General features: G+C 34.4%; 2 protein-coding genes across 2 annotated transcripts in view; both read right to left on the bottom strand.

Moving 5' to 3' along the window:
• Positions 1-10,366, bottom strand: part of LOC130903983 (zinc finger protein Gfi-1-like) — a 66,257-nt gene extending 55,891 nt beyond the window's left edge. The window contains exon 1 of the mRNA XM_057816457.1: positions 10,003-10,366. Coding sequence (XP_057672440.1) covers positions 10,003-10,168 — 166 coding nt within the window. The 5' untranslated portion in view covers positions 10,169-10,366. The remainder of the gene's footprint in view (positions 1-10,002) is intronic.
• An 8,837-nt stretch (positions 10,367-19,203) lies between these two features.
• Positions 19,204-21,281, bottom strand: LOC130903550 (general odorant-binding protein 19d-like). The gene is made up of 2 exons (XM_057815720.1): positions 21,202-21,281; positions 19,204-19,687 (listed from the first exon to the last, which is right to left on the bottom strand). Exons 1-2 carry the CDS (start codon positions 21,218-21,220, stop codon positions 19,254-19,256), a joined length of 453 nt encoding a protein of 150 aa, XP_057671703.1. The 5' UTR covers positions 21,221-21,281; the 3' UTR covers positions 19,204-19,253.
• Between the last annotated feature and the right edge of the window lie 518 nt (positions 21,282-21,799).

Genomic DNA, 21,799 nt, shown 5'->3' with positions numbered 1-21,799 from the left:
AATTGTCAACAGCTTTCTTTTGCGACCAATGAGTCTTGGTACTTCGTCGTTGGTGATTCTGTGAGTCCGGGTATCTTCAGGATGAGTCTATAGAGCCACATCTCAAGTTTCTTGATCATTTGAGCTTTCAAGGTCCTGGTTTCCACTCCTTCCAGCAGTACTAACCTCACATAACCTCACAACTCACTTACTTCAAAGATATCACCCCTACTTGTGAGTAAATTCGAATTTTTATCAAACATCCGAAAAGTGTGTCTCCGTCAAGATGTTTTTAGCTAAGAACAACCTCCCGGTATTAGACCACCCACCATATTCACCGGTTCTGGCACCTTGCGATTTCTACCTCTTCCCTTAAGTCAAATCTGCATCGAAAGGAGCAAGATTTGAATCTGTTGAAGCTGTGAAAGTAATAGCGACGCGCGTCCCGAAGGAACTGACAGAAAATTTGTGGTATTACCATTTTCAATTACTCTTTTAACTATTTTTTCATAGATACAATCATTTTTGTCATTTTTACTTTATATATAGTTTGATACCCTTTTCATGATAAGAATCTGCCGAGATCACCTCATCATTGTTGGAAAATCTTTGATCAACTAGCCATTTTTTAAAGTCTGCAACAAAAAATAGTACGAACGGCTTAAATCTGGCGAATAGGGCGCATGAAATAGTAATTTTGGCCATTGCAATAACGGATTTGTGAGCTGGTGCTAAATCTTGATGAACCAACACTTTTTTCTTAGCCAAACGCGGCCGTTTTTGCTCGATTTATGCTTTGCCTTCTTTGGAGCCGGTTCTCCATTTTCAGTCCATTGTTTCGATTGTTCTTTTGCTTTGTGTGTAAATTTAGGCTTTTTTTCTATGGAACATTAACAAACACTCGATAAAAACATCTTCAAGATGCTGTTTTTCTACTATTGTCAGCGAACGCGGCATCCATCTTGCACACACCTTTCTCATGTCCAGATTTTCACTTTTTGGAATGCCTACTACATCTACTAGATCGCGCACTTTCAGTCCACGACTATTGAGTATTGTTTTGTGGATTTTCTTCAACTTTTCTGGAGTCCTCACCTCGTTTAATCGACCACTGCGATGAAGGTCTTCGCAGGTCGTACGGCTTCGTTTAAACTCTATTACCCAATATTCTACTCTTTATAACGAAGGAGCAATCTCACTCAAAGTAGAATCTAGCTTAGCTTTTATTTTGGTCTTCTCTAGATCAGGCTAGATACTTTTGGAACCATCCTCGTATACCTAATATATTTGTATAGGACTAATTTGACTTGGAGGCAGATTCAAGTTAACTAACTTTTGTATTGAGGGAGAAAAATAATTAAATATTGATTCTTCGATGCCGTTATTTTTATTTTGTCAATTTAATAATAAATTTCGTCAATTAATACGGAAACCCAATAGATTTCGAAAACTTTCTAAAATAGTAATAAAAACTCGATGTCTAAATGCAATTGAATGTAGTTCACACAGAAAACGAACTATTGAATGGGAGCCACATGTTGACTTTGTAAAAAGAACGAAATGACAATATTGTGACAAAAAAAATTATTAAAAACATCTAAACATATGCGATATCTACGATTTTTCTCCATTGGCGTACATCTAACAATTCAACCGGAACCAGAAGAATTATATAACGAATTATCTAACAACTTTGTATTCAAATAAATCCTAGAACTGACCGTCATTTATAAAAACTAACCTTTCGAAAACCCTTCAACACATACCACACCGTATATCACCCAATTGTCACTTTCACGGGAAACTTATGGTGATTATAACTGTTCCACAATATCTTTGTGGCGTACTCTACATCGTTTGGGGTTTTCACTCAAAAGAAACGCCAGTTGAGACACCCATGATGGGTCAAAAAAATACTACACGAAAACTCTTTTTAATAAAGGTAAACTTTTCGAACGGATACCAGAATGTGTGTTTTTAGCAGTCAAAATATTTCGGATTCCAGCTTGGATTTTCCTTCCGATAAAACCGAAGATCGGTTTCATCTTGCAAGCCAATAGAATTTTGAGTGCCCCAAGGGTCAGTACTAGACCCTATTTTGTTTCTTCTCTTTATTTTTTATTGTATATCATACAACAACACTTGAAATAACTTTATTTGGTCCTTCGAGCCTTCCAAACGTCGTTGATTAATAACCAGATTTTCAAATGTCTGTTTTTGATAACCGGCTCGAAAGACCAGACAGTGTAACTGAGAGAGTTGGTATAGTGTGTTTACTATGCATATGATCAAAGGTTCTAGAAATTCCAACATGATATGAAAGATTTATCAGATATTTTTGTTTCCTATTCATTATAATCAAAATTTCAACTTGAAATAATAAAAAAAAAACTAAGAGATTGTTATAAATCACATGAAAAATAATGATGGTGGAATAGTTAATAATCTATCAAAGTATTTGAAGGGATATAGAAGAAGAAGAAGAAGAAGAAACTTGACTGTATGATAAAGTATCAACTGATATTGAAAATTTACACCACAACACTCACAATTACTGTTTCTTCAAGCTTTCCAAAGGTTTTGGTGTAGTTCTCAAAGTGTCTTCCAAAGGTCAGTGATTCATAACAGACTCGAAAGTTTCGAATCTGTAACCTGTTGTGGACAATTCCTTGAAATGGGAGTTCTCCTGTTTTGTGCTGAGATCAGATTCTGAAGAACTGAGTTTATCCATCTCCTAAACAGTCTATTATACCCTTATTGAGTCGCATCTCCGATATGCCCTTCCCTTCTGGGGTACTTGTTAACTTAATTAGTTAAGGGCTCAAAATTTTACAATGCAAAAAAATGCACAATCACTTGCCAATTTTCTAAAATAATGTCCATTTATAATTTAATTTGCATAAAATCCTTCGCAAAATTTTCCTGATTCTCCCATGATAGAAAAATCATTCAACAACAAGTGCATCACATGTTTATTTATAAGTCATTGTTTCCGGATGAAATACGTGAAACTTAATACCGTTTCATTTCTTTGAAAGAAAAAGATTTAACTTTGGTTTTTATTTTGATACATGCGTCATACTTGGATTTCAATTTTTTGCCGTTCGCATCTGGTGGAGTTTTTCATATTATAATAATAGTTCTACAGCACATTTTTTATGTGTCTGTGTATTTCAAAAACTACTGCACTGATTTTCTTACTGTTTCCCAAATAAATATAAATTGATTAATGAGAATGTTACTTTGAATAATTTGTCAGCTTGGAGTAAATACTTTGAAATATGACGATAATTATCATTGAAAGTGTCTAAGCAATTAAACTAACCTATCTTTCAATATAAATTCTTAGCATATTAAATATTGTAGTTAAATATTCCATGCACATTATTATGATATTTTGAACCATAGAATTTGAATGAATATCTCAAATAGTGGCAAAAAGTATGTACACGAAAATAAATTAAAGCGAGTTTCTTACTACTGTTCTTGCCGAGGTAGAAAACTCATTATGTAAATTGTGACTTAAAGGTATTTATGTGCTTTGAAAAGTTAGTTTCTACTTAACTATCAGGGTTGCTGTTCATATTTACGCGATACCAACTCTTTCTGACTCTCATTGACATTTCTGTTATCAACTTCATATTACTAAACATAACCTCAATCGAGATTGTTACATTTGAATGGAAATAATGTTGTTCACTAGATACTAGTGACATCTACATAACCTTAATTGAGATTGTGTCATTTGAAATGAATGAATGGTGTTCACTAATTATTTGTGGCATCTTCCACACCTGTTAAAAACTAGTAAAATGAAAAACATAGACGCTGAGCTTGAATCTCTTGAATTTCTGTATTGCGGTCCGAGAAGGTGCTTCACGTCGACCCAAAATTGTTTTAGTTTTACGAACCGTCTCTGCCAAACTTTCACCATTTTTATAGTGAATTTTAATAAATTCAATGCTTTGTTGTAGCGTGTATCGTTCCATTTTCATTAATGGCGTAGTTTCTACTTGTCAAATGTCAAAAAATGACAGCTTCAAAAGTGACATTTACCGAAATAGCGGGCTGTTCAAAATAACACCTCTTTATATCTAGTTGTTGATCTTTCACTTTTTCCACCTTGTACGTCTCGTACAATGCCATTGATTTCGGAACGGAACGTTCCCATAAAATTTCGAAATTTTAATCTATACGCAATCAATTAAACTCAATTATCCGTTTGTTTTTCAGTGAGAATGAAGGATGTCAAAAATCAGACTTAATTAACCCGGCTTCTTATAAATTGATTTATTAGAACAAATGTCGTTTTATCATATGATAATTACCGTCGGGAAAAAATGTAAAGAACAAAAGCCCACTTAAGATATTTAACCGTCAAAGGATTTATTTCGGCAGCTGTATTTTCGTCAATTATTAGTAAACAGCTTAGATGAGGTTTGGAGACGCGATTATGCGTCATAAAGACGTTTCTTTCGGAGGAAATGATGCAGCAAAATTTGCTTAAATCTTCTTAGTGGTCTCACAAAAACAAAACTTCAATTAACCCTTCAACTTTGTACACAATCAACGAAACTTCAACTCCGAGTATCCAAATTATTAATTCACTTATTAGTACAGTAAAATAAAATTTTAGAGCGAGTATCACACACAGAAAGTGTGTGGTAGGAAGTACAAAACTCAACAAAAGACCTCCAATTGTCTTTCAACGCGTCTCGAAAGCTTGAGGCTCTTTTTAGATAAAGAAAGTGGAAAAATGTGAATATTTGGTGTTGGAATGTCGTGGAATATGCCTTGGAACATTAAAACTGTCTTTTAATTCTTCAAAATATGTGATTTGAACGCATCAACCGCTTTTCCAATCGTAGATTTATGATTGATCTGTAAAAATTCTAAATCATTGGGTGCCAAACAAGGACTTTCGTTCTGTATTCATTTATCTACAGAAAGCTGCGTTTTTAGTGTTCCATGTAGTGAAAGTGACAGTTCCGTACTGCAAAACGCTTTCGGGACGCTCTGGAGTGACTCTAGCCACTTCAATGTTGACAGTTGACAGTTTCACTTCGATGATTTTGCATAATTTTCAGAAATTATTTGTTTTATTTGTACAAATTAATGAATAACAACGAATGACATTACAAATATTAAGTACATTATATTGTTCAAAAGTTTTGGATCTTATGCGCACGGTGGGTTGAAATCCAAAGCAACTATAGACGATGTTATTCCTTTGAACTCGTTAAATTTTGCCAATTAATAATGTCCGCAGTTGTACTTTTAATATTACTGTTATAAAATTAGAATTGGACGTAGAAAAATGTTTATATGAAACTCGTGAGTAAAGTAACTTTTTTTTCATTCGTAGGAATTGTCGTCGTAGATCAAACCGTCCTACTCGTGAATAAAAGTGTTACTTTACTCACTAGTTGGATAAAAACTGTGTTTGTAACAAATCTAAAGTTTTAGTAGTTTATAAAAAATACATTAGGTAATAAAATAATATTATGATGAAAGCAGATCAGTCCGAGATTACAATGCTAAAATAATTTGATTTCCATATTAGATTCTCTTTGAAGTGAGGCGCTGAATTGCATTTTGTTGGCGTTAATTGAAATTGACGAAAAAATAATTAGTTTTCCCCACATTACTCTGTTTCGTCAGTTTCACATTCCATTTCATCGCCGGTCTCTACACGATATTTCAGAGCTTATGGATCGTTTGCTCTGTTATTTCGAAACGAAATTTATTAATACAAAATTTTATTAACCTAACCAAAAAATTGATTAAAATTAAACTTTTTTTACTAAATTATCAAAATAATTCTCCATAAATACCCTTCAATAAACTCGTTGTTGAAAACTTCTTATGGGGAAAGGTTTTATCTTCTACTATAATAAAACTGAAGAATCGGCGTGTCTGTCCCTTGGTTTGTTTTCCAAAAAAAATGGTTCTAGGTGATAAAGGAATTGCAGCTGAACACAAAAATACAAGTTTTGAAAAAAATGTTTGTCTGTCTGTTTGTACACGTTAATTTCTGAAAACACTAGACGGATTTTCATAAAACTATCACTAATTTCTTCAGCTTAACCTGGAGCAACATTTTAGGTTATATTTGATCAAAATTGGTGTACGAAAAACAAATTTATGTTGATTTAAAGTTAATTACCAAACTTTTCTTTGGCATTTAGCTTCGCGGCGTAATTTGGGCAACATGTAAGTAACCCATATAGAATTTTACGATTTGCTCAGACTTGGGCCAAATATATAAAATTCTTGCCCTAGCTTGGAAGCCGTTATTGATCCAGACTTGGTGAGATTCTGAGTTGGTTTGCAAGCCTGTATATAAAGAAATTTTGTAAATACTTATTACATAACTGTTTTGTTTTTATATATATTATGTTGTAATTTGTAAGTGTAATTTTTGTTTGATATATTGATCTGTTTATATCAAACATGGATTTTATTCATTCTTGGTAATATATAAATAATAGTAATATAAGAGTTTATAAAAATGAACCAAGGCACAGCTAATTTCTAATATTAAAATTTCTAGTATAGATTGATATTAAATAGTCCTATTGTTTTGACATATAACCTCGCGGATGTCACTTGTCATAAGTCAGTTTTTTTGACACTCATTAGATACGTTCGGTAATAGCTGAACAGAGCGAGCAGATAGTGATTAGTTTCTTAACCTAAAATAATTCAAAAAGTCTGCTAGAACAGTAACTAGTTACTAGTAAAGTATGGAATTTTATGGTAGTACAAAATAATATTTTAAATGACTATTTGGTGTATAGAGAACCAATTCGTGACATCTATAGATGGTATTATACTGGCAGTAAACAATACACAAAACAAATCTGGGAGCTCTCTTTCAAGAGATGGTGCACTGAATTTTTCGCAAATGTTGGGAGCAATTTAGAAAAAGAAATTGAGAAACCATAGAAAAAGTTTTATTTTAAATCCAGGAATCAAATCAAAATTACAAATATAAAGAAAAACTGAAACAATAAAAAATATTTGCGAGAATTTAGTCTTTCCTTTGGAACACATTATAAATAATTCATTTGGATCAGAAGTTGTGCCAAACAAGTTTGAATTTGCAACAATAAAACTGATTTTTGAGCCAAAAGACAAATACTTTTACTTAACAAATATTTTTGAGGAAGTACTAATTCTGATATACTTGAGAAAACATTCATTCATCTCCAAGAAACAATTCGGGTTTCAAAAAAATAAGTACTCAAGATGCTGTTACAAAAATTACTTCAAGAATTTGAAAAGTATTAACTTCCATAATGTGTTTTTCAAGGGCGGATCCAGGGGGACATTTTAAGCCTTTTACCCACAAAATATAACTACTCGAGAGTAAGATCTTGATGCCGAGGTGCGACTGAGTCCCGTAGACGAGCAAGTGCATCGAAAATCGATTCTTTTGAATCGTTCATTTAAAAGAGCGTTCTTTCGAACGATTCCAAAAGAACTGCGACTCTTCTTGCCTTCCCTTGCTAGTTCAACTTTATCTTCTATCCCGGAAATGGTTTACTAGACATTTGATTCTTTCGAGTAGACCAACTCCTGAGTCGTTTACCCATAGAGCCTTAGACCGACTCCAGGTTCTTTTTTCGATTAATTTGATTCAATTCATATTAATTAGTTTATGTCAGATTTTTCTACTTCTCCGTCTTGAATTTCCTGAGCATTTTATTTCTGTTTTATTAGGTATTGTTTTGATTTTCGAAATATTCGTACTTTTACATATTCCTAATGACACCTTTTTATAATAAACAAAAAAACCAAGTTAATTAATCAGGATTTTGGGACCCCCGTGACCCTGGATCCGCGCTTGGTGTTTTTCTGTTGTTGTTGTTGTTACTGTGAGTCATTTAAAATTTGCAGTTGTTCGAGGTACTTTGGATTCAGGGGGGAACGGAGCTTCTGAAGATTCCTACTCAACAACACCAATATAGAAAAAATATGTTTGTTGGGGATGAGGTATTGCTTTGAGGTGTTTCTCAAGGAACGAAACATCGTTTTAAACCTTTATATATTGCTTAGTCGATTGGTTTTTCACAAAAAATAGTTTTTAATCAATTATATGACTTTTTGCCATCTTTCTTTCAGCTTCATGATTCCGCGCTTATAAAATTTCTGGTCCTCATCAGCAAAAAACTGAACCAAGTGCGATTAAAGTGCAAACTTCGAAATAAATGGTAATCAAAGTTGTTAAAAGTTTACCAAACTTCCCGATTTGATAAATTTGACCGTTTTTTTCCCAATTTCTTCATCCAGTTCCATCGATTGTTGATAGTAAACATCAGAATTGATCGTTTGGTTCAAAAAGCTCAAGCTCAAAAAGTACAACAACTTTGCAAACCCACCAAATTGACATCACGAGCTTTTTTGGTGCTTTTCAGCTTGGGATGTGGCTTGTGCTGGTTTCTAAAGACATTTTCGACCACCATTTTACAATAAAACGAAGGGTTTTACTTCGTCCAACAAATGATTAATGAGAAAATAATTTGTACAGATCAATAATAGTGAAATGTAATAGATTTTTTGTACCTACATCTTTCAGACTTATACAACGTGGTAAACGAACTTTTACGTATCATTTCGTACATGAAAGAGGAGACCTCGTAAATCAATCACTTCAGAAAGTTGAGCGATACATCAAACTACGTGAAATCTTACTTCCGATTACATATTAAAGAACCTCGTCTGAAGTATACAGAACTTTTTCCAATAAACTTGAAATCTTTGCCGATACCGCGTCTAGATTTAATCTGGGAGCGGTGTCAGTACCCAGCCAGCTTGATCCTAATTATGATATGGTGTCAGGTAATACGCGATATATCCCCAGGGAAACGGCGATTGGCAAAGCTCCGTTCCCGATAGTCGATTTATTACAGAAGATTGCGAGGGATTGCCTGTGCAGACAGAGCTCCGTTTTCCATCTATACGGAATTAAAACGAAAGAGTTTCTATAAATAACGTATAAACACTTCTACTAAGTACATTTAATATTCATAATTTGATTCAAGATTTCGTCGGATATTAATAAAATTAAGATAATTCTTAATCAGCCAGATTATTGAATAGAAACGAATTTTCGACGCGGATTAAACCAACGGCAGTGTGTCGATCAAGTCGCTTGGACTTTTGTTGATGAAGCACCAACTGGAACCACCGTGATTCGATGGTTTTCCGAATTCAAAGGTAATCGCTCTTAGCTACAGGATGATCTTCATGTAGGTCGACCAAAATCGGCTGAAAACATCGAAACTAATATTGCCAGATCTTTATGGGACATACCGTGACTTTGAGGCATTAATTCCACTCGCATACATTCATTATTGCATGGAATTGTTCGATTTGGTTACCGCATAATTCGACAATCGCTCAACAGCTCAATACCAGCGTTGATGTGTTTTAAAAACTCGATGGAAGCCGTTTTTCAACAGTCAAAACATCGAATTGGTTATTGGCTTTAAATCCTTGTTTGGTACCCAACGATTACTTATTATTCCCGTAGATAAAAACTAAAATGCGTGGTCATAGTTTAAATCACATTTTTTGGTATCTAACTCGATCGGAATGGAAAAAATACTTCGAAAATTGGTTCAAATGCGTTCAAAAGTGTATTGATATTAATAAAATCATATCTAATTATAAATATTTCAAAACTAAAGTAGCAATTCTCGATGTTGACTGATGATTTTGAGTTTTGATCCTAATGTTGATTTTAAACAACCGATTTCAATAACTTTTTGTCTTATTTGCAACATTAAAGATAGAGAAAAATATACCCAGGGACAAAATAAACACTTTCCAAGGTTACATATGAACTGCACGTACCCAGTGTTGATTTTACTTGATTCAGAAACTACCCCAAGATAGAAGAAAGCGAAACATAACCTCAATGTCCACCACAAGCTACCGAAGAAACTTTATACGAATGGATATCATCGATAAATAATTTTCCTGTTTAATAGGATTTAGAATGATCTTTCCACTTACCTTCTCTTCCTTTTGGGGTGACAATGGTAAATGCGCTACTGCCCGCCGGCGGGCTCGAATTGGGCGAATCTGATACGTTCACTTCGGGGCTTCCAGAATCGTCCCTGTTGGAACAATTACTAAAGTCCAGCGGCATCGTAGGATGCGTACTTAACTCTAAAGTCATTTTCGACGAGAAAATTATAATATTATCAACATCACTAAAAAAAATCGGTTCCAAATCGAGATAGTATCACTGGTGAAATAAAAATCTGGTTTGTAGGGGTTGTCACTTAAGAAGTATATGCACGATTTGTGTGTAAATCAAGACGAAAAGTGTGAGTTATCTTATGCGTGTGTCCCCATTATCTACCGACGATGCACTACTGGTTATCGAAATCCACATACTGAAGTGGAATAAAATGGAAGAGGTGGCCGCTCTAAGCGAACCACAAGCAACAGTGAGTCTTATGCTCATAGGATTTAGGGGAAATGGGAGGAGAGTAATCGAGAAGCTCCTCCTATCGCTAGGATGGATTTAATGAATGAAATAGTAAACAGTTTAGTTGGAATTTTTGACATCGGTTATGATTTCGATTAAAACCTTTTAAAGAAGCACTTTTAAATCAAAATAACCGCATAAAAATTATTTATTTTTCTTTGAAAAGTGAATTTAACTTTTGTTTTTCCATTTAATCTACACGGTTTTTGTATGAAAATAATACATTTGCCATAACCTCAATTTCTTTGAAATTGTTTTGCAATAACTCAATTTTGTAGAGAAAAATCATCATAATGAACTGAATATGGTGGATGAGACAGTGTATCGTAACAAATTTATGCTAATTTTTCTATAATAATGGCTTGTTTCATTGCTAATGAAACAAAACTATTTTCTTCAAAAAAATTTAGTCGTTCTTAGTAACAAAATTTACCATATTCTGTATATAGTCCCATCGTATTTTGATTAGGTTTTGAACCAACGTTAATAAAGCTCTTCGAGACCTTGATAAAACCATTATTTCTCGCACTGCTTTTTAAAATCTTTCAATTCAAATGTTTCGTCATGGATCTGGATACAGAGAAGAGAAGAAGCATACTTAATACATATAATCCTATAATATGTAAAAATTTTCACGAAAAATCAATATTAATATTGAACTACATATATATAAATTACATATTAGTATTAAAATACCAATGATTGTGCATTTTTTTCGCATTGTACAGTATCGAGCCTTCAATTAACCCTGAACGTGAAGTAGATGAATAAATATCGTGCTCGACGTTCCTGAGTGCAATGAGAAGCGCGTTTCCAGACCAGATAAACGCAGTTAAATATGAATAAGGAAGGGAGAATCAATTTTTTGAATCTTCTACAACAAGTACCCCAAAGGTTCTCAAGTTTTGTTGTTGTTGTTGGAAGAACCTTCTTTCGATTAACAGTCTAACCATCGATTTTCCATTTTTGGGTTAATTAGATAAATATCCCACGAAGTGTCCAATCTCCACTATTAAAACGGTTAATCCCACACCACGTAATTCCCTCATTAACTACGTCTTCCCTTTCGATTACACGTATTTTCCTTGCTGTTACGGCTACTTCAAACTTCTGTCTTAATATTTATATCCTAACCTAAAATTGAATGACGTCTACATCTGCGATTTCCTCGTTACTTCGCCAGTCCAATATTATGAAGATGCCGCTTTCCTATAGACCGCTTTCCACATATTTCGAAAGCGCCAGAAGCAGGGTATGTGGAAAAAAACACTCCAATTTACACTTTAATACAATAATATACTTAAAAACATCCTTAAATTAGATTTTTATATACTAGATAGCTGTTCCGACTAAGTGAAACAAATAGTGTATCGTTCTCTCTTTCCTTCGAGGGCTTCAGTTAGTTCTGCGCATGTTTTCCGCGCATGAAGCATGCGCAGTATATATGAAGTGTCTAGAACGAGAGAGAAAGAGAATATTGTCGGCACCGTTTTTTCCCATACCAACTGTCCATATAGGAGTATTACATGTATGCTCTTAATATTTTTGGGTGAGGTTAGGTTAGGTTTCGTTTGGTTTTAAAATAGCACTCTACATGTGAAAATATAACATCCCATATTTCTCTAGCCAAATTTTCCACACCAAAGTGTCATCTAACTGCTGTTTGGTCGAATTTATATGCTGATAAGGTAATTATCGATTATTGGACACACTGAACTTCATTAAGAGTGAACTACCGATATAGTTTATAATTTTTTTTTTGTTTGAATACCTACCACGTAATTTTTTTATTCATACTCATTTTCGCTTTGAAACTGTGAAGCCAGTTTAAAAAATAATTAATTTAGTCAATATAGATAATATTGATCTAAACATTTTCATCCTGTATAGGCTAAAACTGTCACGTGAGCCTTCAGTCTACTCCAAATTCGATTGCAATCAACTTACTGAGAACATTATCACTTGTTTAGTGAAAGTGAAACTTGTTCTATGATATGGCAAATGTCAAATCTGACATTTACCATAATGAAGTTCGACATTTTCGATGGCGAACGTACCTACTCAGAACGCGTTGTCATACGATTGGTATTTGAGTTGTTTACAACATTCATTTTAGTCAAAAAAAAAGGAATTACATCGCAAATATTCCTTGATTGACACCTAATGATTTATTTTTACCATAATGGAGCAAATTTTAAGAAACTATGAAACCATATGCAATTATAAATATTTGTTTTTATTTGTCTATCTCAAAAATTAGCAGCCCTCGTAATAAATCAATGCTGACGATGTCGAAGCCTTTTGCTAAAAACACTAAAAGAGAAAGAAGCAGCAAGCAAACAACCAACCTAACCTAACATAACCAAATTTTATTAAAATAAAAAGATTATGTGATTATTATATTATATTTAGAATAATTCATAGGTATAGAGAATTGCAAAAATTGATATTCACACAAAAATTTATGCCCAATATCAAATTTGTGAAAATCCAGTGGCGATCGACTGGATTTTCATCCTTTGGATTAACATAAACACCGCTAATTGTTATCTGATTGTCCCACGACCTTGTCGCTACTCAATTTCTATTATTCTTGGACAATATAGTGGGGACATATTCTCACTTATTGGCCCAAATCTGGCCGACGCCCCACCTTTAACTCTCTCCCCGCTACTACTCTCCTCGTGGATGCGAAAGGTTTAAAGTCCTTGTTATCGTTACTGTTTGACTGCCTACTAAATCCGTTACGAGGGACGTTCCAGAATATATTGAATCGATTATATCGATGTTAAAAATCAGTTAAAGCTTGAAAATAGTAGTAGTGAATTTATTTTAATATTTCTGGATAATCAACAGCATCATTAATAAAAAACAACGAAGTTTCTAAACTTGATTAAAAACAATATTAATGTCTTTAATGACACCAAACGTGTGGCGTTTAATGCTAGTTTACAAGTTCACAGCCGTGACAAAATTATGTGGCTCATTATGTGCCATTATGCCACAGGGTATATATTGTTATGAACTCGTCCACGATATGGACCGTGACGTCGGTCCTGTTCGGTTATAATGGAACTATAAAATTTGGCGAAGTAGAAGAATAGCAGACAGACACGTTAAAGTAGACGGAGTTAAACTTATAGAACCTGAGCCTTCACCAAAGAACATCTATTTCATGCATTTATCTAAGTAACAAGAATATTATGAATATTAAAATGAGTTTTGTCGAAGAATTGCCACCTTAATAGGCACCTAAAGACTCTAGGTTTTACAGAAATCAGATTCTCTAATGGAAAAGAAGAAGACTGACAAAAGACAGTGGTACTAGTGAAACTTAAGCAGCTGGCGCTGACACGGCAACAGAGGTGCAACGTCAACACCAACAGCTGTCCTCTAGTGTATCAGACATCCATGGATTCATCATCGTGCGGGCTGCCAGCGGACTCTGCAGACAAATTAGTGTGTGTGTGTGTGTGTGTGTGTGTGTGTGTGTGTGTGTGTGTGTGTTTGTGTGTGTTTGACCACCGAATCAAATTTTGGAGCGATTCAACCGCTAGCAAGACCTGAACCTGCAGTGGGAATCCTCCATTTGCACTTTGAGCAGCTGCGGGAAAGAAGCAAAAACAAAGAGGCATTGCTTTAATCGTACAGTTGCAGTAGAAATCTTGTAGGTTCTGATAAGTCTAATCAAATGGTACACGGAAGCCGATTATTACGACAATGGAGAGCTATCGATCCCGAATGCTGGTTCTGTGAAAGGAATTACACAGACAATTAGAACCGAGAAGGTCTCCTCGTTCTTTGTAAAGTAGGATTTTAATCGATTGTTTGAAACTTTTCCCTTTGGTTGTCTTTCTAATAGTTGTTTAGACAATGGACTTTCAACAGCGTTTTCTTAATAAATGTACCTCAATATATAGATATGACCTTCATTATTCAATAAAAACTTTTGCATTCGTATGTGTAGTGATCACGACGTGATAGATTCTTCCATAAGTCAACGTGGTTTTGAGCAGATATAGATTAAAGTAAACAAGTTGAAATAATCTATACGACCTAGTATTAACCCAACCGACTGATAAATAGTATTTAAAAATCATAAACATTTCAAAGTATCAATAATCTATAAATCCCAATTTATCAAAATCCAGTAGATGATTTATCCTTAGATTAATTCAAAGGCTTTACGGAGGAAAATCGTTAAATCGAAAATTGTAAATATCGTTACCGAAATACATTTTCGGAATTTTGACGATAGTCTACATACAATGAGTCGTAAAAGATTTTATTGATACCTACAAAGATAAAATCATAAAAAAAACAACGTGATATTAAAACTTTCAGGATTAAACGTTTTCATATCGAACGAATAAGATTTTAAGTTCGTCATCGTTATACGAAAAAATATGCTGTCCGTTTCTATCCGTCTCTGTCCGTCTCTGTCCGTTTCTATCCGTCTCTGTCCGTTTCTATCCGTCTCTGTCCGTTTCTGTCTGTTTCTGTCCGTTTCTGTTCGTTTCTATCCGTCTCTGTCCGTTTCTGTCTGTTTCTGTCCGTTTCTATCCGTCTCTGTCCGTTTCTATCCGTCTCTGTCCGTCTCTGTCCGTCTCTGTCCGTCTCTGTCCGTCTCTGTCCGTATCTGTCCGTTTCTATCCGTCTCTGTCCGTCTCTGTCCGTCTCTGTCCGTTTCTATCCGTCTCTGTCCGTCTCTGTCCGTTTCTATACGTCTCTGTCCGTCTCTGTCCGTCTCTGTCCGTCTCTGTCCGTCTACGTACGGCCGATTACGGCATGTTTTATGAGGGAAAGAAACCTTCTTATAGCAGCTATGCCTCCATTTGACTCTAAAATTACTAGAGGTGATAGAAAATTACAAATATAAGAGTTTTAAACTGAATTTTTGACATATTTTCAAATTAATCTGTCAATTTCCTGTTTTGAACTGTTTTCGAAACCAATTTGATCTTGGAAATTCTATAATTAGATAAAGGGCAAGTTTTATGAGGGAAAGAAACCTTCTTATAGCAGCTATGCCTCTATTTGACTCTAAAATTACTAGAGGTGATAAAAAATTACAAATATAAGAGGTTTAAACTAAATTTTTGACATATTTTCAAATTAATCTGTCAATTTCCTGTTTTGAACTGTTTTCGAAACCAATTTGATCTTGGATATTCTATAATTAGATAAAGGGCAAGTTTTATGATGGAATGAAACCCTCTTATAGCAATTATGCCTGTATTTGACTCTCAAATTACGAGGGGTGATCAAAAATACAACTAGATACCATGTATAACGAAGGGTACATTTGAACTACTGCGATCATAGTATTGCTGAATCTACTAATTTTACACTTTTTTGTACGAGGTGCAACTAGATCTGTATAACACACACTAATACTTAATCCAGAGGGTATAAATTGGAACTATAGTGTGGACTGTACGAAACAAATTGACATTTTTCTACATTCGTATACTTTGTATTGTTTCTATAGCCAATTTAAAACTCTATTGCTCTTTTTTTATGGCTTTTCTTCTTCTATTTTTAATTTTCACTCCATTTTACCCTTAAAGTACGAGGAGCGATCAAATAATATAAATGCAAAAGGTTTATTACTAAATTTTTGACATATTTTCGAATAAATCTGTCAAATTACTGTTTTGAGGAGCCTGTAAAATTGTATGTATAAAGTTGGCGGATGTAGTATACCGAATGATCAGGTATTTTGGGATTGACCAAGTTTTTTTGACAGTCAAAAGAGAAAGTAAGAATTTCTGAATTCTCTTCTTTTAATTTTGAGAAAAACCATCAGATCTCATTTTGTACACTCGCTTTTCCGTCATAAGTCTTAGTAAGTTTTCGTGAGAATTCTCAATTTTGATTTTTTCCATCAGCCATCAGTCCATTGTACATTCTAAAAATTTTTTAGGCTCACTTGGGTTTCTTCGTGCTTATTTCGGGTTTGCAAGTACCACATTATTATCCATTTTTACCATTTAGTTGACCAATTGAATTTCTTTCCAAGAAAATCTCTAAATTGCTCTTGAAATACTACAAAAAATAATTGTTTACTCGTCAGGAAACCAAACAATACTGGTTGAAAAATATGGATAACACAGGCGTCTTTTGAAATGAGTTTTGGTTTGACTGGCAATACTTAACCATATAAAATACAGGATAAGACACAATGTTTGGTTCTGCGATGCAGAGTGCATAGGAATTAAGACGAAGAATAATTATAGACCACAAAAATGGATATGGAGACGTTTGATACGGAACGCCTCGATTGAACGTGCACATGTTTAGATAAAACCTACCGCTGATTAGCAACGTCAAGGCAAATTCCCAGGTTGCAGCCTATTGCTAATCACTGGTAGATTCTGCCTAAATGCTTCCTGGTCTCGTTAAATGTAACTCGTGCTTCAAGTAACCTACCGTCATTAAAACTCTCAGATCTCTCAGATGAATTACGTCAGGTTAGGAATCATATTGCCCCCGTCAGAAACAGATATGTATTTGTTTTATTCCAAAAAGGTGTTTATTTTTTCTTAACCACCAATCTAAATCATAATACGCGTACAATTTAGAAATATTCTTAGCGAAACATTACCGAAGAATTCGAGCATAAAGCGTGACAGTTATGACGTTTTATGGGCAAGAATACATTAGCACGCATTGTGCGGTGACAGTTCTGATGATATTTTCCTTCGCTATAGACAATAATAAGGATTAAATTTAACAATTAGGCTCCGGAGTGAGATAGACAAAGGAACTGGTGTCGGTTCCCACAGGATTACATGCTGATTCACGACGTCATAACTCGACGATATACCGTCAAGGATTACAACACTATCATTACAGATTATTTATCTTTTAGTCGCCCGGATACGAACTTTTCATTTTCTTGAAATAGCACTAGAATATAGGTGTTTGGAAATGTTTTAATTCTCGATCAGTTACAGGCAAATTAGGTTAAGGTTTCCGTGGCACAACACACCGAAAATATCTTTCCAGATGATGGGAAGAAAATTCGAATTTCTTGAATTCTATAAAAAAATTCACCGCATTATCGACTAACGAATTTCCAGAATGTTTTTCCGTAAAAAATAATTTCATTATTTCAACTTTTATTGCTGAGATTCACTTGTAAAATCCGAAGTTGTAAACAAACGAAAGTTTAGTAACCATTTAATGAAATAGAGCTTTCTTCCATCAGAAAACACGTTCAGCACAACCGATATGCGACGCCCCTGTGCTTGCTTTTCCGAAAAACTTCCTAACCTCATTTCCGTCCGCACCAAATGCCTCTAAACTTGGAAATAATTTACCTAAACTTATGATTGGGTATAACATCCTTTCCCGGTATAGGACACTCTCAATTTCTTGAAAACTATAGCTAAATAGCCATTAAGAATCATGCTTATTTGTTGGTGTGCCCAGAATGTACTTGAACCTTACACATCAGAAGGTTTATCTCTAGAAAACTACAAGCTATCAAAGCAGTTCAATACTGGAACTTGTGTGCGCTGGTTAGGTTAGGTTAGGTTAGGTTAGGTCACTTGACAAAACAAATGAATGTCTCCTCAAGCTGGTTTTCGAACTACAAGGCTCAATTTGCGTTTCCCAGTGGAAAAATATGATACTCAAACACAAATCAAATCATTGTATGCCTTAGATGAGATCTAAAAAATATGACCAATTAGTAGAACCCACTTTCGACGCACAAAAAGCATTTAAACCTGTAGAAGAAGAGCTAATGGTGGGATATAATAAGTCTTAAACTTTACCAAGCAAGTGGTGATTCATTACCGGAGACGACATACTTTGTGACTGTGAAGTTGTTTAAGATTCTGGTCACTTCTTGGTGTGCCAAACTTACTTGCATCTTACACGGCAGAAGATGCGCATCTAGGAGAATTGAGGCACCACTCGAAGCTGTTTAATACTGGATTTTCAAATAAATAGCGTTACCTAACCACGCTAAGTGATAGATCTGAAAAAAAATCAATAAACCTTTGCAAATTAGACAAAATCTAACCTAACAAGGCAGATCTCTTTGTAATTGTTTTATTTACATAAATATGTCTAAATATGAATGTTATTTACTTTGTTTAGCACAAACATAGTAAGAATATTATCCAGGTACCTCTCCTACACCTTGGAAAGTACTAAAATTCTTGACCAAGCTGCTTCTAAAAGAATAAATCAGGTGATAGGCAATTGCCCATAGCTGTTGATCAATTTTGCTCTATTATCAGCTCTAAAATTCTAATAGAACTCGTTCTCAAGATATCCTAAAGTATGCAGCATCACTTTGAAACGATGAACTTATTCTAAAAGGAAAAAAAACAGGACAAAACAACTGTTGAGCGATGGTTACAAAGTCCAGCTTCTTCATCAATGATTCAAACTAAGGAACAGATAGATGAACCTTTTGCCTGTTTTACCAACTAACTGTACCGTCTAAACAGGCTCTAAATTCAACTGGTAATTAGTATTTTAACTGAACATCATCATTTAAGACTGTATACCACGTTCTCAGTGAGTTCTCAGCAGTGAAAGGTTCAAACAAATGGATTTCCTAGTTTCAAACCAAGTTGTTTGATTAGTTTTTTAAAACCACTTAGGACCTATTACAAGACCTATCTTGAGATCACATTGACTATATCCTCCAGATGGTCATAACAAGAATACAAAATCAAATAATAAAACATGAACCCAATAATTGTATTTAATAATTAAATTCTAAATCCTTGTAAGTACATTTTAAAACTCAATTTTTGTTATGCTGAATCTCTAAACCATATTTATTTCCATTCTTAGCGAGACACTCGAGGATTTTTTCACCAGTTTGGCAATTTTCCAATTTTTTATTGTTTATTTGACTCTCGCAAGTTTTTCCCAATTCGTTGAGTTTTTGTAATTTGGACGCGTCTCCTTTCATCGCTGGTGTTAAGGCGGTTATCATACCGTCTTTGTTGAATTTTCCATTGTCTATGATTCTGGCACCTTCGAATAAACATTCCATGAGGCATAGTCCAGATTTGGTTGACGGAATTTGTCTTGATCGTAACATTTCGAAGTCTTCTTTAGTAGCGCCGGATTTCGCACGGCAATTTCCCAGTAAAACTTTAGTTGTTTGCTTCAATTTTTGCTCAACTAACGAAATTTCCAATGAATTTTCGATCAGAAAAATTAGAACGAACACTGGAAAAAATATAAATATTCAGAAGTTCAAGTTTCGATATTCTAGTTGATAGTCAGAAAAATATCAAATTGTATACGTAAAAACACAAAACAGTGCAGCAGATAAAGTTCAAAATACCACTTCTACGGCACAATGGAAAGGCAAATGACATAGTATACTTGCTGAAATAGCAGCGGACCTTTGTGAGACCTGAATCCTTCTATTGAATAAGTTACCTAACAATTAACATACGCAAAAATACTCTTTGAGTCTATTACCATAGACAGACAAAATGCATACATAGATTTACTGGTACAAAAGTCACCCCTTTATTAACCATTTGATATGACATCGCCAGATCCAAGCAGGGGTCTAAAATTTACCATACATTCAACTTCCTCTGAAGAAGTAAGCAAATCTTCTTATTTAAGTTTCTTCTTCTTCATCGTACGTTAGTTGTTAGTCCTGCGTTTGCACCCATAGTTGCCTAGCTGCAGATGAGGACCAATTTTCACACCATCTTGTAGATTATCGTCCTGGTGGTCGGGATATATTCGGTTTTTCTTCCTTTGCAATCTTCACCAACCGATCATCTGACATTTTGGCCACGCGGTCTCTCCATATCTCCCTTATTTCATCATTTCTCTTGTGGTCAAGTAAAGTGGTAGCCAAATTGTTTGAGCTTTCACTCCATTCTTTACTTTACTTGTTATGATCGCTCCTAGATCTTCTTGGTTCTCTGGATACTGTAAAAGATTTGGTTTTCTTCGGGGATATTTGCATATTGAAAGCTTCCACCATTGGGTATCCTCTTCCAGCTTGCTTTATCTCGTTTATAATCTAATCCTTGTCTGATACCGGCCACCAGAGGTCTTCTACTGCTCAGTTTATTTCCCATTCTGACATATGTGTAATTATCGATGTTGGATCTTCCTTCTCTTCAATAGAGTTGTTATATCCCTTAATCGTACCCTGCTTTGGTGAGATCGATGAAGCTTAGGTCTTATTGAACTCTATAGAGCCTCCTTCGTAGTTTGGCGGATCAAAAAAATAACAATCTGTAGCAGACCTGTTCTTTCTTAAATAAAACTCTTCCTATGATAGCGCTGGATGGATTGTGTAGCCTAGTAGCTGGTCCCAAGTCCGGATAAAAGAGGATGGTTCCAAGTGAGGTTAATAATATTGTTAATGCTTTATCAGGAAATCGAAAAAAAATCGTTGATTAATTTCCATACCAAAATACGACAGCTATTTTTCAAAAACTGTTATTTTTTTCGTTTGTATATCTTGACTAATATTTCCGGGACTGTTGCGCGATTTCTCCATCTACCCTAGCACTTAATTGACTTGGTGGTGATCTAGAAATGCTATTGAAAGATTGTCTAATATCAATCAATCAAATGGAACTAACCACTACAAAAAGAACTTTCCCTATTTTTTTTTCAATATAACGAAACCACTTGTGATAAAAATAATGCAAAATATCGATAAATGAATTGGTGATAATCAATATTTTAATGAGATCTTTACTCACCAAGTTTTAGTCCCCGCATGGTTTTGAATTTAGATAATATCTATTATTATATTTTTTAAACAAAAATGTTGATGATATAAATTCATTCGACTGAATAATGTTCATTTTGAGGTCAATATAATATTTGATGGAATTCAGTTTCCGGTAATTTGCCACAATATCTGATGTAAAAAATAATGGAATAAAAATATGAACATGAAAAAAATATAATTCGACTATCCTAGTACGGCATTCAACCTTGAAAATTTTGGGATGCGCAAAGCAAAATCGACCAATCGACATCGTTTTTTATCTATTCTGTACTTCAGAGTACTCCAGCATCGAAGTTTCTAGTTTTTATCCCTCAGTAACAGATTTATGCAAAAAGTGTGATGCATTTAATATTAAAATTAAAGCTGTTGATAATGAGGAAAAAACAAGACTTGAACAAGAAAGAAACTTGCATTCGCTCAAGGCAACTGCTGCAAAAGAAGGTTGAAAAAAAGATATAGAAATCTATGAAAATAATGAATATATATGTGTAATTTGCTTTGATCTAATGAAAACCCTTCCAACCCCTGTTATTAGCACATGAATATGTTATTACATGCGTCATACT

The sequence above is a fragment of the Diorhabda carinulata genome, chromosome 2 (assembly GCF_026250575.1).
Source record: "Diorhabda carinulata isolate Delta chromosome 2, icDioCari1.1, whole genome shotgun sequence".
Lineage (NCBI taxonomy): Eukaryota > Metazoa > Arthropoda > Insecta > Coleoptera > Chrysomelidae > Diorhabda > Diorhabda carinulata.
The sequence above is the reverse complement of the archived record's forward strand: the minus strand, read 5'-3'. Positions and strand labels throughout refer to the sequence as shown.